The 26,932-nt window shown below is 49.2% G+C and overlaps 2 protein-coding genes across 2 annotated transcripts; one reads left to right on the top strand and one right to left on the bottom strand.

Moving 5' to 3' along the window:
• The first annotated feature begins 2,281 nt into the window (after positions 1–2,281).
• Positions 2,282–2,721, top strand: GAST (gastrin). Its single transcript, XM_006832634.1, has 2 exons — positions 2,282–2,492; positions 2,618–2,721. Exons 1-2 carry the CDS (start codon positions 2,282–2,284, stop codon positions 2,719–2,721), a joined length of 315 nt encoding a protein of 104 aa, XP_006832697.1.
• A 2,816-nt stretch (positions 2,722–5,537) lies between these two features.
• HAP1 (huntingtin-associated protein 1) lies at positions 5,538–15,120 on the bottom strand. The gene is given in 14 exon segments (XM_006833697.1): positions 5,538–5,584; positions 6,253–6,477; positions 6,779–7,203; positions 7,919–7,957; positions 8,212–8,303; positions 8,488–8,640; positions 8,851–8,925; positions 10,988–11,118; positions 12,479–12,548; positions 12,626–12,722; positions 12,895–13,112; positions 13,217–13,401; positions 13,655–13,738; positions 14,643–15,120. Coding segments are annotated over 14 exon segments (2,319 nt in total).
• Positions 15,121–26,932: the final 11,812 nt, after the last annotated feature.

Genomic DNA, 26,932 nt, shown 5'->3' on the forward strand with positions numbered 1-26,932 from the left:
ACCCCAACTCCTCCCATGTGGGGAGAGACTGGCCTCATGGGGAGGAGGGCTTGGGAGGGCCCAAGGGCTTTATAAGGCTGGGCTGAGGACCCAGCAAAGCACGGCACCAAGAGCTCCAGGTCCTACCACTGCATCACCCACCACCCAGCTCTGCAGGTGAGAAAACTCCCAGTGCACTGTGGGAGGTGGGAAAGGGGTGAACAGGACCCCTCTTGCTGCATCCAGGTACCAGGCCAGAGGCTATAGTCTAGGGCTATGCCTCTGGGTTCCAGGGAAGGAAGCCTTCCCTTATCCCTAAGTAAAACTAGGGCCTGGGTCTCAGCAATAGGGCTCTGCCTGCATCCTCAGCCTGTGGGACTCAACCAGGCCCTGTCCTGCCCTCACTCTCATGCCGTTCACACCAACCTTGGCGAGTGAGGCAGATGAGGACTAGTCTCCCCATTGCTCAGATGAAAAAACTGAGACGCAATTAAAAGAACTTTTCCTGATGGTGAAAATGTTACATCTCTGCACTACCCAATATGGTAGCTACCTGTGCACTTGAAATGTAACTGGTACAACTGAGGAAAATTGTTGGTTTGTCTCGGTTCCTGATGCCACGAGTCCACATTGAAGGTATTGGCATGGCTGCGTTCTCTTTAAAGGCCCCAGGGTAACATCCTTTCTCCTCTCTTAGCTTCTAGCAGACACAGGCATTCCTTGACTTGTAGATGCAATTCCCCTCTGTCTCTTTGTCTGTGTCCTTTCTGGGACCACCCTCCTCCTCAGGTATGATTTCATATTAACTGACATTATCTTCAAAGATCCTATTTCCAAGCTAGGTCACAGTTAAAAGGACAGGGATTAGGATCTCAGTGTAAAATTTGAAGGGATACAATTCAGTCCGTAATAGGCAGTGAGGGAACCCAGGAGATAAGGGTTGCTTCAGTTTGTGCTGGCGCCACGAGACATGTTTGGGGTAGTGACTTAGGCTAATCTACTAAACTGAGAGAATTTATGCTTTTACTATGAATTTCTCCCCACTGCTTCCCTAACTATTAAATAAACTTTGTGTTTTATATATCTCTTCTTTAGTCCTGGTGTGGCACTGTTGGATAAGCACTGGACCGCAGGTTGGTTTGAACCACAAAGTCGGCAGTTCAAACCCACCAGCAGCTCCTTGGAAACCCTATAAAGGGTTGCTATGAGTCGGAACCGACTCCACAGCACTTAACAACAACAGTAATCTTATAATGAAGAGATAACCATTTTGCTATGATTATTTCATGAAAACTGAGGGATGCTGAGAGGAAAATTAAATGTAAAAAAAACCTTCTTTCTGAGTTTGTCATGAATAAAAATGCTATTTAAAAAATTTCCTAAGAGGTGCCTCGGAAGACAGGCATGATGATCCAGTTGCCAAAGGTCACCGAACCTCAAACTAAACCCACTGCCACTGAGTCGGGTTCAACTCACAGTGACCCTGCATAGGGTTTCTGAGGCTCTAAATCTGTATGGAAGCAGAAGCCTTCATCTTTCTGCCGACCTTGAGGTTAGCAGTCCAGTGCTTATCCTACAGCACCGCCAGGGTTCCTTTCAAAAGTTCACAGCCACTGAAAATCCTATGGAGCTCAGTTCTACTCTGAAACACATAGGGTCGTGCTGAGCCAGAATTGATTCAAAGTGAACTTACAGTAAAGCCAATCAGAGGAATGAGGCCAAAGAGCACAAAAAGGTTGAAGCCAGAGAACAGAAGAGCATTTGAATTTGATGTTTGTTGGAGCTATAACTTGATTCTGTGGTCTAGCCTCCCCAAACTGAATCCATCCGATCAAGAGTTGCACATGGCGACAGTTTATAAAACTGCTTCATTGCAATCATGGAAGATTTCTCTTCAGTTACCAGAGATCCTTCACAATAACTGTTGATCCAAGTGATGATGCTTCCCAAGGTGGTACTGTTTGTTCCAGAAGGTTAAGTGTGTATGTTCCTTGGGTGTTACTATTTCAACATTAACTTTAAATGACAAGACCCAAAACATGTACAGATTCATAGATATACAGAAGCACTCAGAAACCATTGTTCTAGGTTTTTAATTCCTCCACAAGTCGCCTTCACCGTAGTTGGGTGAAGAGAAGAGACGCAAGGCTTGGGTTCCAGGGCACAGTTGGAAGGAGCAATAGTCCACAATGTCACACAGCAGAAGGGACCTGGAGCCCATCCAGCACAGTCCCCTGCCTCTGCACCTGCCTGGGGACAGCCCCACCTTTAAGCCCCTTTCTTTCTCCTCTTTGCAGAGAAAATGCAGCACCTGTGTGCATACATGCTGATCTTTGTGATGGCTCTGGCTGCCTTCTCCGAAGCTTCTAGAAAGCCCTCCTCCCTGATGCAGGACCACCCCTCGGGTTCAGTGGCAAGCCAGGGCCTGGAGCTGCACTGGCCAGACCAGTTGGGCCCAGCCTCTCGTCACCAAAGGCAGCTGGGGGCCCAGGGCCCCCCACACCTTGTGGCAGGTAGGAGTTACTGACAGTCTTCCCTACTTACCTGGCTAATCAGGCTTGAGCAAGGTCCCTGAAAGTTGGCCCTAGCCTCAGCCCCCAGGCCCACTGCTGACCCTTCTCCTTGTCCCACTCCCCAGACCTGGCCAAGAAGCAGGGGCCGTGGATGCAGGAAGAAGAAGAAGCATACGGATGGATGGACTTTGGCCGCCGCAGTGTGGAGGAAGGGGATGAACATCCCTAGGACCAGCTTCAGAGTCCAGCGCCCTCCTGCCCCAGCCCAGCCCTGCCCCATGAAAAACAAATAAAAATAAAATAAAGTCGCTTCCAAAGATCATTCTTATCAAGTTCAGTGGGACTCGGGGTGTTGAAGCAGGGAGTAGAGTTGGGAGGGGACTTTACCGTGACCCGAGACTAGACACTGAACCAGAATCTACAGTTGCTGGTGGACAAGTAGGTGGTGGGATCGCAGCCAGAGCAAATCTTACAAAGATCACTCAAATCGGGTCTCTTTCGGTCAAAATTTTCCAGTGATTTCCACTGCACTCAGGAGAACATCCAAACTCCTTCCCAAAGCCCTGGGGTCCTCCCCACCATCTGTGCCATCCCCTTTCTCTCTTCCTTTCTGTCATATTCACCCCACCACACACATTCTTTCCTGCTCAGAACCTTGGTCCTTGATGCACCCCACCCCTGGAATGCTCTTTCCCAGGCTCTGCACATGGTTGCCCCCCTTTATCCTTGAGGCCTTGCTTGAAATGCCTCCGGAGAGACCCACCATTTCTGCCCTCACCCTTCACACACAGACCTGTGTGTCTAAAGTCTTCTCTTTAGAGCACATTTTGCCATCTGTAGTTGGGTTGCTGGTTGTCTGCCTCCCTGACTAGAAGAGAAGCTCGGGGGGTGGTGGTGGGGGGCACATATGCCTTCTTCCCAGTGCCCAGTGTCCCCAGTGCCAACAGCAGTGCCTGACACACAGGAGCTACCTGGAAACACCTGTGAAATAGACCCGTGAGTGGCTAGAGCAGGCACGTGTCGCTGTTCCCCACAGTCCCTCGTTGTTCTTGGGCATGTTGACAGTGTCCTGTGCAGTTGCTACTGTCCACAGGATGGCTGTTTCTCAGTCCGAGTACAAGGCTGGAAATGCAGGGGAATTCATGTTTTCAGAAGCAGCCCTGAGTCAATGCGAGGGTAGAGCCGCAGGATGAGTACCCCAGTTCCCTCACTCCTCAGAAGGGGTGTTCTTCAGTACCTCCCAGAGGTCCCCCCCCATCACACTGTTTCCCACCGCAGGAACTTGCTCAAGGCTGCAGCCTTTATTGGCTTCTTTCCCTGCCCTGTTTCACTTCCTCACACACTTACTGGTGTTTCTTGGGATCACCACCCAAACAAACTACTTGTACTACAAACCAGCTTCTAGGGGAACTTATCCTAAGACCATGGTGTATGTACCTGATAGTCATAATACACGGGGCCAGAAACCAAGGGATGGAGGTAGAAGTGGGCCCTCTCCCATCACACCAAAGGGTCTAGCTCAGGAATTTACACTTCCTGTCTCCACAACTGTAGACTCTGCTGGACCCAAGCTCCTGATTGGGGTGGACGTGGAGGGGAGAGGATGCTTCCATCAAGGAATACAGTAAAGATTTCCCTAAATCTAAACTTACAGCTGCTGCCTGATCTTTTTTGACTCTTCATGCAAGCCTGTAGACCAGCAAGCAAAGAAAAATCAATTACTATCAGAGGTTACTGAACTGGATTAGTATGAGGAGCCAGATCACTGCCTCATACTGTGGACAGGAAGGAGTACATCTAGAAGTTATGGGATTCACTGGGGTTCCATCAAGGGACCATCAGTGCTTCCTGCCTGGTGACCATCATAAACGGGCAATCGGAGCAAAGACGGCCAACAAGGACTTGGTAACCAAGGCTTCAGACCTTTCAAGAATGAAAGTCTAGGATACGACACCAGCAAAGCCACCTGGACCAGCTGGAATGCTGGCCAAGAATGAGGGAACTCTAGAGTTGATTAGCTGATTAGAGGAAAGAGGTGATAAGTATCATTTAGGGCTTCCAGGTCAATACCAGCAGTGGGAGGTCCATGGCTTATACCAATCACCCTCTAGTTACAGGTTTTTTTAAAAAGACATTATTACCATCCTTTGCCTTAAAGAAGCAGGGTCAGAGCAGAATGAACTCAACATGGTGCTTGAGTACAACTGAGTACACGCACGCACGCACGCATGCACACATGCATGCACGCACGCAAGCACTCCCTGAGACAGATGGACGAAGGCCTGGTCAGGTAGCAAACAGCTCCTTTATTTCCTGCACCAGCATGTACGCAGGCTGACAAGCAAGCCCAGACCGAGGAGGACTGTGGGGAGCAGGGCAGGTACTGACGGAGGGTCCTGAGTCCCAGACCCCAACTGCTTACGAGTATGGGGCAGGAAAGGGGAGAACATCTGGAATAAGAAACTGAGGGAAGTGGGTAATCGGGGCTCGGGTGGGAGCCTGGAGAGTCACAGGTCACAGGTGGGGTTAGGGGGAGAGGGACCCACACCGCTGGGCAGAGGGACTCCTCACCCACAGACACTTCTGGTTAAAACAATAAACTAGGGCCTGAGAAGACAGGACAGAGGATGAGGAAAAGGGAGTCAGGTCCCTAAAAGTCCACCAGGACTAGGGAGCCACGTTTGACTTGGGAGTAATGGGGTAAAGGGTATGATGTTGGGGTACTTAGGACAACTCCCCCCAGCTCAGTCACGCCAGCTCAGAGTTGGGTCTGGTAGCTAGCGGGCCGCCCCCGGGGCTGCTTCCGGCCCCTGGGCCACCAGGTGACCCACGCCCAGCAGCTGCAGCTTTTACACCAGCTACAGAACAAGGGCCGGGGCTCCCTCAGCCTGTCCCAAAAGAGGGTCGAGGCTTGGGCCCTCAAACTCTGGCCCAGGTTCATCAGGACAGAGGGAGGGCTGGGGACAGACAGGGGGTCCTGTTTAGGAAAATGGGAAGGAGGGTGGGGGGCAGGTGGGGCTTGGCCAGGCAGCAGCAGGAGGGGTCTCATGCTGTCTGTAGGGCCTCTGCAGGCTGCTGGGAAACAGCAAAGCCTGGAAGAGAAGGGGGGGTGGACGTGAACTGAGGGCCTAAAGACCACAGGCCTGGCCTGGGCAGTGGGCAGGGACGGGACGGCAGCCTGATGAGCGGATAGCGAGCTACCGTTGATGGTTACAGAGGTCATTGTTCAGTTGACAGCCTGCACAACTTTACACAGCGGCCCTGTGAGAGCGTAAGACCAGTGCTGATCCACCTAGCCAGCAGAGTGGGCCAGGCCAGAGGTGAAGGCCATGGTGGAGGCTTCAAGCTGACACAGTAGCACAGTAGGGTAAACAGGCACTAGGACAGAATCAGAGGGGAGGGCCGGATTGGGAAGGCCCTAAGGAGACGCAGTCAGGGAACGGGCTCAGACCCACGCCTAGCTTGGTCACCCTCAACAAGGGACCAGAGCTCTCTGAACCCAGTTTCCTCACCTGCTAAACAGCAGTAACAATGCCTACTACAGAGGTGTAGAATTAAAGGAGATAATGCTCAGGGCATAACAATCAGTAACTCACTGTGAAATCTCATGAGCGGCTGAAAGGCAAGTCTCACTTGACCTAGCTCACACTTGCAATGAATCAAGTGTGACTCGCCAACCTTTGGGATTTCCTGGCTGGGGGGACCCTGGCCCACCACCCCCTCGACCCTGCAGGAGACCCTAGCCCACCTTCAGACTCACCCAGGGAACTGGTCCAACTGTGGCCCTTGCTGGCGGGGGCCTTGGTCCCAATGGCCTGGGTGGTCCCAGAAGGCCCCTCTTCCTCCCAGGCCCTGGGAGGGTGGTTGGCCCTGTCCTCCTCCAGCCTCCGAAAGTCCTGGGTGGGCACCCTGGGCCGCTGCTCCACGATCCCGCCCCCCATGTTTGTTTTGGCCTGCGGCTGCCACTGCTGCAAGGATGGGGAGCCTTGGGGAGGGGGGAAGTGGGATGGGGTAGGGGAAAGGGGCGAGCAGAGACAGGAAGCTGAGGGCCAGTAGGGGGCTACATACAGTCCCAGCCCTGACCCCCAGCCCAGTCCCCAGGAGAAAAGGGAGTGGAGATCTGGACTCCTAAATTAAGTCCATGTAAATGAGCACTGAGGTCCCTTTTCCCACTGAGGGGGCCCTAAGGTGCCTATGCAAATGGTATGCAAAGTTCATGCAAATCAGCACGCTGGGTGGGACCAGGCTGGGGTAAAGTGAGCACATGGGGGCTCACCCACCCTCACCTTTCATGGCTTTAATTAATGATCTGCAGCTTGTCCAGCTGGCCAGAGGGAGGCCCCCACGGGAGCACTCACCTTTCTGAAGTATCTTCTGCCTCAGCTCCCGCCTGCAATGGGCATCCCGACAGCTGGACAGCTGCTGGAGGGCACGCTTCCTGTCTGGGTGCGAGGGGCCCAAGCCACTGGCCTCCATGGTTGAGGTGACCACATCGGTCTGCGACGCCTCATCCAAGTCTGGCTCCACCTCCTCCCAGGCGTCAGATTCCTCTGGCTCCACCTCATCTACCATCCCCTCCTGGGCCAGCACCACCTCTTCCTCCTCGATGCCCAGCTCCTCTGCCGGCACATAATCCTCTGCTGGCATCAAGCCCTCCTCAGCCTTGAACCTCTGCTGCTGTTGTTGCTCTTCAGGGTAGCGTGACTCATACCTGGCCAGGGAGACAGGAAAGTCTTTCCATAGCCCCACACGGAGCCCTCAGTCACCTTCCTTCCACACCCTTAGGATGTCTCCTACCAAAGGGCCGAGCCAGAAAGTCTGTCTGCACCCACTCCCACTCCTCAGGGAGCTCTCCTGTCCCCACCAGTCTGTATACAAACCCTGATGGCTAATCCCAGAGGGGAACTGCCTGACTTCAAATACCCAGCTCCTAGGGCAGAGGGGAGGAAGATGGCCTAACAGTGCATAGGCTCTATCTGCTTTCCCGGCTGCAGGGAACAGACCAGAAGGGAAAACACCCCATCATTTAACTTTTGAGACCTACCCCACAGCTCGTTGCCCCAGAAACAAGTCCTTTGCCATAGGAATATGACGGGTCAAGCAGTGGCTTGCTCAAGAACACAGAGTCAGTAAAGGGACCAAGCTGGTCCTCAGGCCCAGGCATTCCCAGGTTCTAGGCCCATGCTCATTGCCTGGGAGCCTCTAGTCAGCTGAAAGAAAAGCCCTGGTCCCCACTTGGGCAGCCTTAAGTCAAGTGGCACCTCTGAGGCAAGATTTGAACGAAAAGGGGGCAACTCCTTCCCAGAACAACTTTCAGCCACGTAGTTGGGCTCTTCTCCAGGGTGTAGGCCACAGAACCAACTGAAGAGCTTGTCTGGCTGCTGGAAGGTGAGGGCAGGTGATGGAGGCTCCCCTGGCCAGCTTACCCCAGGTTTGAGGTCTCCCTCGACGTTCGTTCAGAGTTCCTTCAACAGAGAAAAGGGCCCTCACTGTACAGAGGCAGAGGAAGCTGGCCCAGCCAGCAAAAACTCCTGAGAGAAAGGATGCACCACACCATAGGGACAGAGAAAAGGGTGGTGAGTGGAGGAGGTGGGGCAGTGAATGAGTAGGGGAGCTTGAGGAGGGCACCATGGGTAAAGGAAGGTCAGAGGGTGAGGGCTAGCCCCCACCCTGCCATGGGAATAGCAGGGCAAGTGGGCTGGGCATCTCAGTAATTCACCTTTCCATGAAGAACGCAGGGTCTGCTATGATTCTCCGTATAGATGTTCTGAGCTCCTCAGCCAGGGCCTCCTGAAAGCCAGGAAGTGCCTCCTACAGGGCGGAAGGGGGACACTGTCAGAGGACCCCAAGAAAGCCCCACCACACTTCCAGGCACAGAACGTGCTGAGGGTGGAAACCAGTCAGCAGGGCCAAAACATACAAGGCACCAAAGTTAAGGGTGCCTGATCCCTGTAGGGCACCTGGGGGAAGGTGGGCAGCCAGGGGAGGTGCTCACCAGAGGCATGGTGTACGTGTAGTGGATGATGGAGCCAGTGGACACTTGAGCTTGCTGTCGGAGGGTCTTCACCTCCTCCTGAGCCTCAATCAGCATGCCCCCACATTCCATGTACTTCTCTCGTAGGTCCTGCAGCTGGGACCCACCCCCAAGCTCTATCAGGACCCAGCCCAGTGCACTGCTCCCCATCTCTCCCAAATAGTGGCATGCAGGGTACCCCTGTACCAGACACGGAGGGCATGAGACCCCATAGCTGCCTGAAAGATGCTGTCCTCTCCTGAAACAGGGAGTTGGCTGGGATCTCGGGTCCTCACTCTGGGCCAGGGGCTCACAGGGGCTGTAAGCATCCGAGGAAAGGCTCACCTCTTCCTGTAGCTGCATTTGGATTTCCTTCTCCGACATCAGCTGCTGCTGCAACTTCTCAGTCTCCGCTCCGTACTGGAAGGACCCAAGACTGGTGACGTGTCCACCTGAGCCTCCCCACTCCCCACACACCTTCAGCGGCTAGTAAGTCTTTCCAACCCCTTAACCTAAGGAGCTACACAGGCAATCAAGTTAAGGTGGGAGAGTTCTGTACCTGCTCCCCGGCAGACCTGTGACCCTCTCTGGGCCTTGGTCCCCTCCTTGGGGCAATGAGGGGGCAGGATGAGGGGCTCCCTGAATCTCTTCTAACTCTGAATGGAGAGGGGCAGTGGGCCTGGCTACGCTGGGAACCAAAGACTCCAGAGAAGGGGCCGTAAATTGAGCCTCCCCAAAATATGTGATGTAAATCCTAACCTCTACCCCTGTGGCTATAATCCCATTTGAATATTATATTATGCTAATTAGATAAGTATAAGGTGTGTCTTGAGCCAATCTCTTTTTTTTTCTAAGCAAGGTTGTCAAAACTTTCTTTTTTTTCTTTTAAAGCGGTATCTATGAGGTGCTGAATGAGGCACAATAAAATGGTGTATGCCTGTAATCCTTGTAATATTCTAATGTAGCCACATAAAAGTATTATCAAAGTTTTAGAAATGTGGGTGAATTTTTTTGTGTTTTTTTTTTTTTTTTTTCAGTCTTAACAGTCTTCAATTTATTGAGAATTAAATGAAGTCTTAACACAACACCTACTAGATGATTCACTGGCATGTTACGGAAATAAATTATGTAATGTTGTTAAGTGCCGTCGAGTCGAGTCGGTTCCGACCCATAGCGACCCGCTATAGAGTTTCCGAGGAGAGGCTGGAGAGCTTGAACCAACAGTCTTGCAGTTCAAATGGCTTTGCAGTCTGGCACATTAACCCACAGTGCTACACCAGGACTCCCAAATTATGTAATGCCTGGAAATAGTTTGACCTACTTGAGCCAATCTCTCTTGAGATAGAAAAGAAATGAAATAAGCATTTGAAAAGCTGAGATGGTAAAAGAGAGACACGGTGAGAAGATCACCAAGAAGCCAAGGATAAGAAACTTCCCCAGAGCTGAAAGAGAAAGCCTTCCCCTACAAACAGACTGGGGTCCTGTCTTGTGTTGTAGGATAAGCACTAGACCACAAGGTCAGTTTGGACCACAATGTCAGCAGTTCAAACCCACCAGTCACTTCTTGGAAACCCTATAGAGAGCCACTGTGAGTTGGAACCAACATGACAGCACTTAACAATAAAAAAAGCATCCTGTATAATTTGATGAACTTGACCTACACCTATGGATGCAGTAGCTCAACAGAGGGAACAAATCTTTATAGCAAGGCCCATTCCTACCCCCTCGATACACAAGGTAGACAGGGATGGGCAACTTGGATATTGGCTACCCAAAATGGGGGGGGCTACAAAGGCAAGAAGTGACTGGCTTACAAGCTTTCAAGAGGGAACCTAAATCCAGAGGGCACACAGGAAGGTAGAATCTCCACAGAGTAGCATCCAATCTGTCTGGGCGGAGCTGATGAAAGGAGATGGGGATAGGTTTCTTACGGTACAATATTGAATAATTGCTATCAGGACTGATTGTGAGGGTTGGAGATGTAAAGTTAGCGGAGGTCCCTGGGACCATCAAAGGAGAAAAGCGGAGTGCGGGACCCTACCCAGAGAAACAGTGATGCCAGAGATAGAGGCAGAGACAATGACGTGGAGAGATGGAGCAGCTGGAGACTCTAGACCCAGAGAAGGAGAGGGGCTGTGTACTGACGACCAGGGAGCATGCTTGAGGGGTATACCCCATGGTTGGTTGATGATGCATGGAGGGGATTATAACCATAGCAATGAAACAATATACAATAGGATGAATGTAAAGCTAATGTTCACCCATGTAAACTTGTAAACTATCACATAATTCACAATAAAACATTTTTTTAAAAACAGCATCCTGAATTTGGACTTCTAACATCCTAAACTGCGAGAAAAGAAATGTTTGCTTGTTAGAGCCACCCATTAGTGCTATTTCTGTTATGGTAACACTAGATAATGCAGACAGAGCCTGTGGGGGTGGACAGGAGTGGGGGAGCCCCGCACATACTCCTCCTCACCGACTGGAAGCGTTGCTGCAGCTTCAAGACCTGGGCCCGCAGCTGGCTGACCTCCCTCTGCTGCCGGTCATGGTTCTCCATCCTGAGGGCCAGCACCTCTGACAGCTCGGCCATCTGTTGACTGGCCTCGGCTGAGGAAGAGCAGGACATGGCAGGTCAGCCTTCACTCTCCTGGCCTTTGGAGACCAGTTCTGGTCCTCCCAAACTCCTCTACCTACACCCACCCCTCTGCTCCTGGGAGCTCCAGATGGTTCCATAGGGCTTAGCATTCCTCAGTCAGGTCTCCTTTCCATATGTTTATTGGCTGACACTGAGCCAGGCACTGAGGTGAGCAGTCAGTGAGACTTGGTCCCACCTTCACTGAGCTCAAGTCTAGCGCAGAGACAGTTGGGAAAAAGAAATCAATAATGTAGGTGTACAGGGCATACAGCTGCATACTCAGTCCTGCCTCACCAAGTCTGGGATGGCTTTCTGGAGGAAGGGACCTCTAAGCTACAATTTCTACTGGGCAAATGGGGTTTGGCCAGGAAAAGAAGGGAGGACACTGGCCCATGTCGAGTGCGGAAAGGCCCAGAAGCAACCATCACAAGATGTCGCAGGGAATGGCAGGGCCCAGAACACAACAGCCTGGTAGGGAAGCTGAGGCGGACTCTTTGGCCAATGAGAAGCCATTTTGAAGAGTTACAAACAGGGGGGTGACCTAGTCAGATTAGGTTTTAGAAAACGGATTCCCTGTGTGGAGGAGAGCCTAGGAGAGCAGGGGGAGAGGCAGGAGGTCAGTTAAGAAGCCTGAGCTAGGGGGCAGCGGAGTGAGGATGGGGAGGAGGCTTGAACAATTTCTAAGAGGAATGAGAATGAAAGCAGGCTCCAGGGCCTGGGGGCCAGCAGGGTCAGTCAGGGAGCTTTGGAACCCAGGAAGGGAAGTCAGAGGTTTAGGGTGAAGGGAATGGATGGGTTTGGCTGTTGCCACCTTGGGTCTGTATCTGGCTAGACTTGAGCTCCCTGGGCACAGATGCTGTGTCTCACTTGCTCACAGTGCCTAGGACAGAGCCAGGTACAACCACAACCTACAGCACAGTTCTGACCTGTCCCTGCCCCATGGCTCAGGGAGCTAGGTCTCTGGCAGCTCTTGGCTCCAGGCCTTCCCTACTTGCAGTCCCTCCCTGTGTTCACTCCAATAACAGGAGACAGGCATAGAGGACAGCCAGCGCTTCTGTAGAGCATTTTACATCATCTGCACAAAGCACTTCCTCAACTGTTGTTTCTCTCGGGCCTGTAGCCTTTTGGAGAGGTCAGTAGGGACTAGATAATGAATGTTCTTTTTAAGGGTGATGGGACTAAAGCTCAGAGAGGTCAAGGAAGTTGCCCAAGTTCACACAGCTAGGGAGCGCCAGAGCTGGAACTTGAACTTTGGTCACCAGACTCCAAGTCCGGAGTTTTTCCCTCCACTCCTAGGGAACAGTCCCTCCCCTTAGTTACAACATCACATACAAAACTGCTCCACACATTCCAGAATGAGCATCTGCTCTTCCTCCTCCTCCAGGGTGTCGAGGTGGGAGGCCTGGAGGGAGGGAGAGAGGAAGGGGCAGGAGTGTCAACACCCCCCCCTCTGAGTGCTGTCCCCTCCTCCCTCCTCACCTCTCTCAGTTGATCATTCTCCTCCTCCAACAGCCTCAGCCTCTGTTGTAGGACTTCCAGCTGTGGGCAGCAGTGCAGAGGTTCCTCCTGAAGAGTCCTGGGGGAGGGAGTAATGGGAGTTGGGGTGCAGAGAGGAGAGCACCCAGGTCACCCAGGGATTCCCCACCCAGGCAATGTGTGGCAATCCCAATTCATCCCAACAAGACTGAGCACACATGCTGTCTGTGTCTCTGTTTGTAAATGGTTCAGGTGCAAAAGGCACTCACGGCTTGGGAGCATCATGGGAATAATCACACTGCTGCTCTTCCTCTTCTTTTTCCTCCTCTTCTGCCTTCTCTTCCTCTCCCTTTTCCTCCTCTTCTTTCTCTTCTTCTTCCTCTTCCTCTTCTTTTTCCTCTTCCTCTTCCTCTTCTTCCTCCTCATCAGAGTCTGAGTAGAGTTGAAGGAGGTCATCCCGCAAGCTGACCTGATGTCTAAGGTGTAAAATCTGGCAGGAGGGGAGAGGAGCCTGGGTTGGGAGCAGGCAGGAACAGGAGGCCACGTCCTGCTCCTGGCACCATGGACCTCTCCCTCCCAGCCTCCACCAGTTACCTCCTTCCTGGCCGAGTCCAGCATGGCTTCCAGCTTGCTGTTCTCCTCCATCAAAGCACTGTTCTGTTTCACCAGGGACTGGCCAAGGCCAGCTGCTGTACTCAGATCTCGCTCTCTCTGTGGAGGGACCACCATTCATGGGATGGATCTCCAAGACAGGCGGGGAAGGTGAGAGGGGCACAGGGCTCAGAGGGAGGCTGGACTACCAGGGGAAGCCCCTTCCCATTTCCTCCTGTGTCTGCCATTAAGCCACTGTGGGGCCTAACTCAGTTTCCCTTTATGGAGAAAGAACAGATCAGACCAGATCAGTTCTAAGAGTTCTCCCAGCCTGGGTTTCCCATGTGAGGCACCCCCAGAGAAGTAGCCAGGCAGGATGGAGACTGGACCTGGGCCCACAGGACTAAATGAAGGCCTGGAGTTGCCTGGAAAGAGCAGCACGCACCTCCTCCAGCAAATTCATCATAGCTTGCACATCTTTCTGGGCGATCTTCTTAACTGGTGGGGGACGGTCAGAACACAGCACTGAAGGCGACAGGGCAGTGAGAAAAGGTCTAATCAGGTCATGGGGAGGGTACAGAGCCCCCACACCAATCCACCCCTTCCTGTCCCATCTCCAATTTCTGTCAACAAGATGATAGCCCCACAACCCCTCAATGCTCAGCACTCCCAAAACCACGGGATTGAGTCTCATTATTTCTGCCAGAAGCTTGGATGACCAAGGGGATTGCAATCCTTTAAGCTTACGTGGAAGTGGGCTCTCAGGACACTTGGGAGAATAAAGGCAGCTAGAAAGTTGGCTGCAGACTAACGTATCACCGCTAGACCCTTGGACAGCCTGGGCCGGCTCATTGGAGCCTCATGGGTCATAAAACTTGCCTGCAACTTTTGCGAGTGGAGATGAGAAATCTATTCCTCAGCACTGCAGATGAGGCACTTAAACCTCTAACCTCGCCCCCCTCCAGAGACTTTCCCCATCTCAGAAGAAGATGGGAGGGATGAAGACTGAAGGGCAGAAGTCCCAAGTCCTGCCCACCCTCAGAGTGGAGAAAAGCCTGCCCATGACCCTGGAAGTTAAATGGTTAGCTAAACCTTCCCACTCATCCATCCACTTCCCCAGCTCTGGCTAGCGAGCCGGCAGCGGCGCCCCGAGCCCCCCGCCCGCTCGCTCCCGGCACTGGCACTGCGGTAGACTGGGGAGGGGGCACCGAGCGTGCGCAGATCCGCCGGGGCGGCAACAGGCGCGTAGAGGGGGCGGGCTTTGCACCAGACAGACCCACGGCCATCTGGGATGACAGAAAGGGGAGGAGATGGATAAAGGGCCACCAGGCAGTGAATGTGGGAGTGTGTGCTTGGCCCCGACGGGGGTCCCTCCTCTCTAAAGCTGCCCTCATCCTACCCTCTCTAGGGTTCTGGGGACCCCGTTTACCTTCCTCCAGCTCCCGAATGAAGGCGGCACGCTCGGGGCCGGACACCCCGGGCCGCCGGCCGATGAAGGCAGCCGGCGTCTTCCAGATGCCCGCCGCCTTGTCAGTCCCCAGGCCGGCGGCCCAGGGACCAAAGGGCCCTTGGAATATGAAGCGGGTCCATGGTGCGTCTGAGTGGCCGGAAACAAACTGGACATCCCCCTGGGCGACCGAGATTGTGGACACGCGTGGGGTTCCTGTCCCGGCTTCAGCCTTGAAGGCCGGGTGAGCACCGACTGGGTGTCCCGAACCGGCTGGAGACTCGGAGGCTGACCCGGCGCCGGCTCCAGTCCCCGGTGTCTGCGCGGGTGCGAGGTCAGTCTTGGCCGGGGACTCCGGAGCGTGGCCGGCTGCAGGTTGCGGTGCCGGCGTGCGTGTGTCTGGCCCCGCGGGGCTCGGCGCGTCCGCGGCGCAGCTCTGGCCCGGGTCGCCCGGGCGCATCCTGAGTCCGCAGTCGCTGCCGCAGCCCTGCCTTTATAACCTGGGTCTGAAGCGGCCGCCGGGCCGGGCCACGCGCGGGGAGGGGACGACTCAGGAGCAACGAATGGTGCCTGAGACGGGGTCGCACTCAGAGCGTGATTGTGCCCAAATAGATGGAAGAAATAAGGAAAGGGCACGAAAAAAAATCGAATGGGAATTTCAACTGGTTCTGTGGGCTTAAGTTCGGAGAAAAGGATTGCAACCCCCTCTCCACTTCTGGAGAATGGTTCCGCCGGGTACACCGACTAGCGCGGGTCGCTAGTAGGGGCTCGAAATCCATTCCCACCAGACTCGGAGCGACCCTAATTACAACTGCCAGATCCAACACAATTCTCTCAATCGTTGACATGTTTGAACCCTTTGTTGCAGACACAGTCTCAGTTTATCTCATTAAGGGTCTTTCGCTTTATCTCTGACCTCTACTTCCAAGCACGGTGTTCTTCTCCAGGGACTGATAACATGTCTAAAGTCCGGGATGAAGTACTGCCATCCTCACTCTTAGGAGCGTTCTGACCGTCCTAAAACAGATTTTCTTTTGCCAGTCCATGGCATATTCAATATTCTTTGCCAACACCATAATTCAGATACATCAGTTCTTCTGTGGTCTTCCTTATTCATTGTCCAACTTTCCCATGCATATATGAGGCAATCGAAAGGACTATGGTTTGGCTCAGACACACCTTAGTCCTCAGAGTGAAATCTATGCCATTTAACACTTTAAAAAGGGTTTTTGCAGCAAATCTGTCCAATGCAATATGTCACTTAATTTTTTTTTTATTTGATTTATTGACTGCCGGCACTTAACAACAGACAACAACAACAGATATTGATTGTGGAGTCAAGTAAAATTACAGTTTCAAAACTGACAACTTCAGTGTTTTCTGCATTATCATGATGATACGAATCTAGTTGTGAGTGTTTGTGTTGAGGTGCAATCCAGCGAATGTTTCTAATCTTTACTTTCAGCAAGTCAGCTTGTGTTATCTGTCTATTGCTGGTTGAGAACAAGCCTTCCTCCAATCCTGGTGCCATGTTCTACTTATAGTCCAACTTCTCAAATGACTTTCTCAGCATACAGATTGAAAAAAACGATAGTGAAAGGATACAGCCCTGATACACACCTTTTGTGATTTTAAACCACACAGTATTTCTTATTCTGTTCCAAAGACTGCCTCTTGGTCAATGTAAGGTTCCACGTGAGCACGTGAATTCTCATTCTTCAAAATGTTATCTATTATTATGACCTACACATTCAAGTGCCTTTATGTAGCCCAATAAAACACAGGATAGCACCTTTCTAGTATTCTCTGCTTTCAGCCAAGATCCACCTGATATCAGTAATAATATCTCCCAAGGCATATCCTCTTCTGAATCTGGCTTGAATTTCTGTCAGTGCCCAATTCCGCGTGTCTTAAACCGATCCTCCATGCTGCTGCCCCTCTGATAACGCTCTTCATTGGGCTGCCTTTCCCTGTACTTGGCTTCCTTTTTCCCTTTATCTGTCTGTTAGCCTGGCAAACACCTGTTCCTCCCAGAGACCCAGCTTTATATGTTTCATTCCTGTGAAGATTCCTTGCCCCATCCCATTGTGATCAATGTCTGTCTCCAAGAGCAGATCTGTGTCCTTCATGGCGGAAACTGTTTTTTTGGACGAAGTACAGTACATTAGCACAGTAGGGTCGGCACCGTAAGTGCTGAATGGACTGTGGGAAATGACAAGTCCAGTGGCTATGTCGGTAGACCTGGAGGAACATACAGGGCAAATTAAGAGGTCTGTGGCGCTGAATCTGTTCAAGCCATGGTGCCCTCATTTCCTTCCCTTAATCTCTCTCTCTCTTTTTTAAGTTTTTATTGTGAATTAAGTGATAGTTTACATGGGGGAACATCAGTTTTACATTCATCCTAGTGTATTTGTTTCACTGCAATGATTACAATCCCCTGCATGTTTCATCCTTCAACAGTATTTGCTTCTATTCCCTCTGTTTTTTGTTTTGAATGTGCGCCAAAACACTCAGGTATATACAATCATTCAAATAGCCAAAGGGCACACCCTGCAAGCCTTCCCCCCACCCCCAGCTGCCAGCACATAGCCCCTCTCTCTCCAAGAGGCTAGAGTCTTAGCTGCTCTCTCTCTCCATGTCATCATCTCTGGCATCGCTGCTCCTCTTGGGTAGGATCCCACTCTCCGCTCCCACTCTTCTCCCTCGATGGTCCCAGATGGACCACTCACCCCTTTTTGCTACAAAATTTCTACCCTTACAGTTGCAACAATCGCAATTAGTCATGATAACAATTACTCACTATTGAATCATGGGAGTCTTGTCCCCATCTCCTTTCACCAGACACGTCTAGACACGATGAAAACCACTCAGTGGAGATTCTACCTTACCCCACATACTATGAATCTAAATTCCTCTTGAAAACTTGTAAACCAGTCACTTTGTGCCTTTACAGCCACCTCCCTCCCACCCCCCATTTTAGGTAGCCAATGTCTCAGTTGCCCATCCCTGTCAACCCTGCAAACAGAGAGGATGGGCAATTCTTAATTAATCAAGATCAGCTGGATTTGTTGTTACGTGTCGAGTCGAGTTGGACTCACAGTTGCCCCATGTGACAGTAGAACTGACCCACAGGGCTTCCTTGGCTGTGATCTTTGCAGACAGATTGCCAGCTCTTTCTCTGAAAAAGCATTTGTTGTATAGGGTTTCCAAAGAGCAGCTGGTTGGTTTGAATCACCAACCTTGCAGTTTAAGCCAATTTTGTGGTCCAGTGCTTATCCTATGGTGCCACACCAGGACTCCAAAAGAGCGCTGGGTAGGTTCAAGCCACCAGCCTTTCAGTTAGCAACCAAGAGATGAACTGTTTGTGGCACCAGGGCATGTCCTCAATGGCCTTCAAATGTGCCCTCTCCTTTCTTGCCGTGGTGGTGTTTTCCAAGTTGAAGCTTCATCCCCTCTTCTCAGATTATTGTCATAGCCCTGTGTGGTCACCCTGAATGGAGTAACACTCTCTCTCATGCTTCTGAGCCCAGGACCAGGTGCTCCTTTCACACCCCCTCTAGGAGCCTGAGCCCAGGACAGAGGTTGCTGCCCAATCCTTTACCCGCAGCTTCCTAAAAGCTGACTGTGCTTTTGGGGTCAGGTGTCCATGACAAAATGTGAACAAGTGACACAACCCAGGGAGGACGATCCAAGTGTCCCCTCTTCCAGTTCTTTGGTCAGTAAAATGTAAGAATGTTTTCTTCCAGCTAGGTTCATTCATTCATTCATTCATTTGACAAGCCTGGAATACATGCTAGATTCTTGGGCTAGAGCAGGGAATGAGAAGAAACTGATCCCTGTTTCTTGGAGTGTGGTCTTAGAGAGCAAACTTGGAAGTAGGGAACCCTGTAGGAGACACCTACAGTGTGCTACAATCACTGATGTGTGTCTATAATTTAGTGTTGGAGTGACTGCTTACTGCATGCATTTTTAGCCATTTCCTATCGTATTGTGTCATCCATCCATACCCACATTTGTATATGATTAAGATTCTTGCCGTCTCTTAAATGGAGGTAAAATTTACATGCACTGAAACCATCAGATCTTAAAAGAACTCTTCAATCTGTTTCAGTTGAGTGCACATCAAAACACAGAATATTTCCATTGGCCCAAAACATTCTTTCTTAACGTTTTCTAGTCAATTCCCCACCCCTAAAAGCAATAGTTGATCTGATCTCTATTACTACATACAGGTCAGTTTTTCCTATTCTAGAATTTCATCTAAATGGAATCACACAGTGTGTACTTTTTTGTATCTGACTTCTACTTTGTTGTCATTGTTAGGTGCCATCGAGACAGTTCAGACTCATAGCAACCTTATGCACAACAGAACAAAACCCTGCCCGGTCCTGCGTCCTCCTCACAATCATTGCTTAGCATAATGTTTTTGAGATTTATTCATGTTTTGCATGTTGTTGTTAAGTGCAGTCAAGTTGGTTCTTACTCACAGCAACCCTGCAGAGGGTTTCTGAGGCTTTAAATCTTCGAGAAAGTAGAAAGCCTCATCTTTCTCCTGCAGAGGTTGGTGGGCTCAAATTGCTACCTTGTTGGGATGCCATGGATGGATTCCTTACCTATTATCTGGATTGGTTCCAGTTTGGGACTAATGTGACTAAATCTTGACTGCAGCATTAGTTAGGGCTCTGCTGAGTGCTCTCCATCAGTCCCCAGCCTCCTGGATCATCTCACTGTGCCTTGTACATCTTGGTAGCCCCAACCTCAAGCACAGAGTTGGGCATACCATTAAATTCCTGCTGAATAAATGTTTGCTGAATTGCATTGTAGCGGTTCTATGAGAAAGCAGCCCTGAGGCCCTCTGAGAAATTTGAGATGAAGAGAAGGAAGTGGGATAAAGAAGACAGGGATGAAGTTGGGGGACTGCAGTGGGCTCCCAGTTTGCCTTTGAGTCAGGGTGCTGACACCCGGCAACTCTGACAGCAACCACCAGAGGGCAGTACCATCCCACAGCCCCACCTCACACGGGCACTACCATCCTCAAGAGGCCAAAGGCCTGGCACAATCCACTTCTGAAAATCAGTCGGTGAAAACCCTTTGGATCACAACACTGTAATTTGCATCCCATCCTGGGGATGACAAAGGATTGGCAGCATTTCATTCCTTTTTGCTTGGTGGTGGGATAGTCAGTTCTGACTCTTATATAGGGTTTCCAAGGCTGTAAATCTTTACAGGAACAGAAAACCTCATCTTTCTCCAGTGGAATAGCTGGTAGTTTCGAACTGCTGACCTTGAGATTAACAGCCCGACTTGTAACCACTACACTATCAGAGTTACCATTAAGTCAAGCCCAACTCAATGGCAGCTAAGGACAACAACGTAATGGAATGACCAGCACCAACTTGGGTTCAAATCCAACCTGCCACTTGTTACTTACTAGCTTAACTCTAGCAGGCAATAGCCTCACTGAGCTCAGTTTCTGTGTGTGTGAAATGGGCATGAAAGCCCCTGCCTCACTGGATTGATTTGACAATAAATGAGATTTTAAGTTATCTGTCAGCTGTGGTAGCTGGAGAGTCCTTTGGACTCATTGTCTGAGTCTTTAATTTTCTCTACTCTTCTTTGCTCCAGATGGGAAGAGATTACTAGTTGTATCTTAGATAGCCACTTGCAAGCCTTTAAGACCCCCGTAACTACTTAGCAATATAGGATGTAGAACATTTTTTTTTCTGAGCTATGTGATGCCAATTGTCCTCCAAGACTTTGGTCCTGAACCCTCAAGCCCAGTGACTCTCTTCCTCAAGGTGTTTGACTAACAACTTTGCCCCCTGTTTGTTCTACTATCTACCTACCAGGATATATTTACACCACACACAAATAGGTATGTAGGAACATCCTCTGCCAAACCTATATGTGCTCATAGGTGTGCTCCCATGTCATCCTACACCTGTTCCGCTAACATATCTCCCTGTCTATCCACCCATAGATTGTTGTCTGTAGTTAGCATTATTGTGGGATCGTGTATGTAGCAGCATTTACCACTGGTGCCTTTCCCTCTTACATGCCTCCCGGTGTCTCCCTTTGCGTAGGTCCTCTTGTGCTGCCCTCTCCGTGGGTATATGGCCATTCCCTCTAGTGAGTGATGTGCCCTCCCTCTTCCTCCTATCCTTGGTAACCATTGAAGAATGTTTCATTCTGTTCATACACCTTTCCTTGATTTTTTAAAAGAAACAATAATTGTCTTAATACAATATTTGTCCTTTTGTGATTGATTTATGTCACTCAGCATAATGACCTCCAGGCTCATCCACGTTATGAGGTGTTACATGGATTATCTTATTCTTTACCATTAGTGTTCCCTTGTGTAGATGGACCTTAGCTTGGGTGATAACTTATTTTTAACTGATTTTAATAACTCGCTATGAAATCTCACCTACTGGATTCCACCCTTCATTGACTTGATTCAATGCCATTTTTGGGGAAGGGACCTTAGTTCTACCTCCCCTGCCATCAGCATGCACCTGTCACTCTTGTGGTGGTGATGATGGGCCGTGGAGTCGGTTCTGACTTATAGTGACCCTGCATAGGGTTTCTGAGGCTATAAATCTTTACGGGAGCAGAAAGCCTCATTTTTCTCCTGTGGAACAGCTCGTACTTTTGAACTGCTGACCTTGAGGTTAGTAGCCCAATTTATAACCTCTGTTGTTGTTAGGTGCTGACGATTCATTTCCAAACCATAGCGACCCTGTGTAGTAGGGTTTCTGAGGAGCGGCTGGTGAGTTGGAACTGCCGACCTTGAGGTTCAAACTGGCTTTGCAGTTCAGCACATTAACCCACAACGCCATCATAACCACTACGCTACCAGAACCCCTTATCACTCTCACAGCTCTGCTTATGTTGATATTGTTGATACCAACGTAGAAACGTAGGTCACTACAGGCAGTAGACAGCACTTCCTCCAGACTGACAGAGTAAGGCTTCCTACTCTTAGGTGTGTGTTAGCACGGCAACTCCTTGCAGAATGGGAGGTTGCCAGGCCTTTCTTCCTAGTCTTAGTCTGGAAGCTCAGCTGAAACCTGCTCAGCCTCACAGCAATACTCAAGCCTCCACTGACAGATGGATAGTGGCTGCCCTGGAGGTGCAGTGGCTGGGAATTGAACCAGCATTTACTGCATGGAAGGCAAGAATTCTATTGCCACTGCTCAATCAAGTCAGCCCACATCACCCAAGCCTGTGCTTCCCCTGTGCTCTGCTGACTTATCTGCTAAACTCAGAACTCAGAGGTCTTCTGTCTCCTGACCAAGCCAAAAAGAAATAAGGGTCGTTTGGAGGACTCTCCTTAGATGTGGCAGACGCACCTGGTGAGCTGCCCAATATCTTCTAGTTCCCCTTTCTTCCTTACTAATAGGATCCTGATTTTTGTCAAGTGGGCAATGTGTACAGAGAGAATACATTCAGTTTCCCAGCTTCCATTGCAGCACAGTCATGTGACATAATTACAGCCAATGCCTGGCCATGTCTCTGCGGTGAACATACTTGCTGGGAAATAAAAAGAGAAAGGGTATCTGGGAAAAAGCCCTTAGTCCTTGTCCTGACTGGAAAAGTCTAAAAGGCAGAGCAGGCATTATCCCCATTTTGTTGTTGTTAAGTGCCCTCGAGTCAGTTCTAACCCATAGCAACCCTGTATCAGGTTTCCTAGGAGCAGCCGAGCTGGTGAGCTTGAACTGCTGATTTTGCAGTTACAAACCAACTTTGTAAGCCAGCGCATTAACCCACATTGCCACACCAAGATTACCCATTTTATAGGTGAAGAAATTGAGGTTGAGAAGTGAATTGACTTTATTGAGGGCTCAGATAACAATTCCAGGAAAACAGGAGGTCAACTCTTATCTACTGAGATAAATTTGCCTCAGCTTCCCTTTTTGACCAGGCTACCAGGAAGCTCAGAGCCTAGTGTGGCACTCAATCTCGGCTTTATGTCCTTAGCTTTGGCGTTTTGCCTTTTCCTTTTCTTGGTCCCCACTGCCTGATGAGGCTTGAGAGAGTTATCATTTCTTGTAAACCGCTTCAAGGCCTTTTCTGAAAAGAAAACAGGTATCTTTTATTGGTCTCTCCAGATCTCTCCACTGGGCTGTAGGTGGTGGGAAACACAGGCCTGGACCACACCTATGACTCCCAGGTCCTTTGGCTTCTGCTCAGGTTTGGCCATTGAGGAACACCCATAGGAAGGGAAAGAAATCCCTGTGGGAGGCCATGGACTGGCTGCATCACATCTCCCCCCACCCCCCTGCCAGCTGTTAAGAAGCCTCTTCCATCCACACAGTCCTGTCCCATGTAAGCGCTTCCTCCCTCCCTGCCCCACTGCAAGTGATCTGGGCTCTGTCCTCCCTCGATCTTATATCTGTCCACATCTTCGCCAATTGTCTCCTCAGATGACCCCAATGAGTGTTTCCAGCTGAGGCCTTGACAGGTATGCAGTCCAGGTGGTGGTTGGGAAAGCAGCTGGGATCTCTGAAAGTCCAGTCCCCTCTCCTCTTCTTTCCACAGCTCCCATTGCTGGACCACACAACCACCTCCTAACTGGGCTCTTTCCCCCAGCACCACCACATCAGCTATAGATGAGATCATCACCCACAAAACCTGTGATGGAATACTAACCCCTATACCTGCAGATGCAATATAATCACCTATAATGCAATCTGAAGTAATCGATCATTTGAGGTCATCCCAGTGTAGGGTAAGTCCTAAACCTAGTCACTTCTGAGTTACCTAACAAGCACCCTGGACACACAGACATACTCCCACAGACAAAGAAGGACAGGAGTTATCTGAAGACTGTCTATGAGCCGAGGAGCTGAGGACTGGCTACGAGGAAAGAATCGAACAGGCAAGCACATGATTTGTACTTTGAACCTCTAGAATGATGAGAAAACAAACTCATGTTCTTTAAACCCATCTGCTCCCCAACCTGTCCACCCCTCATCTGTCAGTTTGTCACACTGTGGTGACTTATGTGTTGCTGAGACGCTGAAAGCTATGCCATTGGCATTTTGAATGCTGGCAGGGTCACCCATGATGGACAGGTTTCAGCAGAGCTTCCAGACTAAGACAGAGTACTAAATGTTTCACCACTAAAAACCTTATGGATAGCAGCGAAACACTGCCAGATAGCACCAGACTATTGAATATTGAAACATGATGATATAGTGCTGGAAGATGAGTCCCTCAGGTTGGAAGGCACTCAGAATACAACCAGGGAAGAGCTGCCTCCTCAAAATAGAGTTGACCGTGATGACCATGATGTAAAGCCTTCAGGACCTTCATTTGCTCATAGGACACAACTCAAAATGAGGTGAAACCACTGACTGCAAGCCTCCATTAGTAGTCAGAGCAAGAAATGTACAAAGCATGAATCCAGGAAAATTGGAAGTTGTCAAAAATGAGAGGGAATACATAAATATCGATATTCCAGGCATTAGTGAGCTGAAGTGGACTAGTGTTGGTCCTTCTGAAGCCGATAATCACCTGGTTTACTGTGCCGGGAATGACAAATTGAAGATTAATGGCATCTCATTCATCATCAAAAAGAGCATTTAAAGATCTATCTTGAAACATAATACTGTTTGTGATAGGATAACATCCATACACCTGCAAGGAAGACCAGTTAATACCACCATTATTCAAAATTACATACCAACCACTAAAGCCAGTGATGATGAAATTGAAGAATTCTACCAACTTCTTCAGCCTAAACTGATCCAACATGCAATCAAGATGTATTGGTAATTACTGGTGATTGGAATGCAAACGTTGAAAACAAAAAGGAAGGATCAGTAGTTGGAAAATACAGTCTGGGTGGTAGAAATGATACTGAAGATTGCATGATAGAATTTTGTTAGACAAATGACATCTTCATTGTAAATACCTCTTCAAAACAACATAAAAGACAATTACACAAATGGACGTCACCAGATGGAATACACAGCAATCAAATTGAGTACATCTGTGGAGAGAGATGATCATGATATGGAAAGCTCCCTATCATTAAGCAAAACAAGGCCAGGGGCAGACTGTGGAACAAACCAACAATTGCTCATATACAAGTCCAGGCTGAAGAAGAAAACTGAAACAAATAATCCACAAGAGCTAAACTATGATCTTGGACATATCCCACCTGAATTTAGAGATCATCTCAAGAACAGAATTGATGCATTGGACAATAATGACTAAAAATCAGAAGAGTTGTGGAATGACATCAAGAACACTATTCAGGAAGAAAGCAAAAGGTCATTAAGAAGACAAGGAAGAAAGACAAGACCAAAATGGATTATCAGAAGAGACTCTGAAACTTGCTCTCCAGCATAGAGATGCTAAAGCAAATGGAAGGAACGAGGAGATAAATGAACTAACAGAACATTTAAAAGCACAGCTTGAGAAGACAAAGTCAAATATTACAATGAAATGTGCAAAGATCTGGAGTTAGAAATCCAAATGGGAAGAATATGTTCAGAATTTCTCAAGCTGAAAGAATTGAGGGGGGTGGAAAAAATCAAGTATTGGCTTGCCACTGAAGAATTCTTTGGGCAAAATACTGAATGATTTAGAAAGCATGAAAAGGAATATAGAGAGTCATCGTACCAAAAAGAAATGGTCGAAACGCAACCATTTTAAGAGGTAGCATATGATCAAGAGTCAATGGTACTGAAGGAAGAAGTCAAATGTGCATTGAAGGCATTGATGAAGAATAAGGCTCCAGGAACTGATGGAATACAAATTGAAATATTTCAACAAACTGATGCAGTACTGGAGGCACGTACTCATCTATGCCAAGAAATTTGGAAAACAGATACTTGGCCAACTGGTTGGAAGAGACCCATATTTGTGCTGATTCCAAACAGAGATGACTCAACAGAATGCAGAAATCATTGGACAACATCATTAGTATCACATGCAAGTAAAATTTTGCTAAGATAATTCAAAAGAGACTTTAGCAACAATACATTAACAAGGAACTGCCAGAGTTTCAAGGTGGATTCAGATGAGGGTGTTGAACAAGGGATATCATTGCTGATTTCAGATGGATCCTGGCTAAAAGCAGAGAAAACCAGAAAGACGTTTACATGTGCTTTATTGACTATGCAAGGACTCTCAGCTGTGTGGATCATGACACGCCATGGACAACAATGCCAAGGATGAATATTCCAGAACATGTACTTGTGCTCACGAAGAATCTGCACATAGACCAAAAGGCAGTTGTTCCAACAGAACAAGGGGACATTGAATGGTTTAAAATCAGGAAAGATGTATGCCAGGGTTGTTTTCTTCCACCATATCTATTCAATCTGCATACTGAGCAAATAATCCGAGAACCTGGATTATATGGAGAATGTGGCATCAGAATTGGAGGAAGACTCATTAATAACCTGTGATAGGCAGGTGGTATAATCTTGCTTTCTGAAAGTTAAAATACTTACCAAAGACCACAGCCTTTGGTATGGGTTGCTCCTTAATGTAAAGCAAACAAAAATCCTCACTACTGGACCAAATAAATAGCATTATAAATGAAGAAAAGATTGAAGTTGTCAAAGTCTTCATTTTGCTTGGATCCATTATCAACACTCATGGAAACAGCAGTCAAGAAATCAAGCAACGTATTGCATTAGGCAAATCTACTGCGTGAGACCTTTTTAAAATATTGAAGAGCAAAGATGACAGTGTGAGGATGAAAGTGTACCTGATCCAAGCCTTGGTATTTTCAATCGTCTCATATATGCATGTGAAAGTTGGACATTTAATAAGGAAGACTTTAGAAAAATTGACGTATTTGAGTTATGGTGTTGGAGAATACTAAAGACAAATCTTTGTCGGAGGAAGTGCAACCAGAATGTTCCCTAGAAGTCAAGATGGCCAGACTTCATCTCTCACACTATGGACATATTATCAGGAGGGACTAATCCCTGAAGAAGGACATCATGCTTGACAAAGCAGAGGGGCAGTGAAAAAGAGGTAGACACCTAACGAGATGGATTGGCATGGTGGGCCCAGCAACAGGCTCAAGTATAGCAGCAATTGTGAGGATGGCACAGGATTGGGCTGTGTTCCATTCTGTTGTACCTAGGGTGGCTATGGGTTGGAACGGACTCAGCAGTGCCTAACAGTAACCCTTAACTTGTGGCATTTATTACAGCAGGAATCTAGAACAATGTCCCACTGCTCCTCCATGAATGAGTCCCAGGCAGGTGAGACTCACAGGTACCACACTGTGTACCCAGGAAGGA

This window comes from Chrysochloris asiatica, unplaced genomic scaffold (genome assembly GCF_000296735.1).
Source record: "Chrysochloris asiatica unplaced genomic scaffold, ChrAsi1.0 scaffold00007, whole genome shotgun sequence".
In the NCBI taxonomy this organism is placed as follows: domain Eukaryota; kingdom Metazoa; phylum Chordata; class Mammalia; order Afrosoricida; family Chrysochloridae; genus Chrysochloris; species Chrysochloris asiatica.

What these genes read in the sequence shown, in the direction of transcription:
- GAST (XM_006832634.1), top strand. Translation starts at nt 2,282, where the DNA reads ATGCAGCACCTGTGTGCATACATGCTGATCTTTGTGATGGCTCTGGCT. An exon ending in CCCCCCACACCTTGTGGCAG is followed by an intron (nt 2,493 to 2,617) that starts GTAGGAGTTACT and finishes CCCACTCCCCAG; the next exon opens with ACCTGGCCAAGAAGCAGGGG.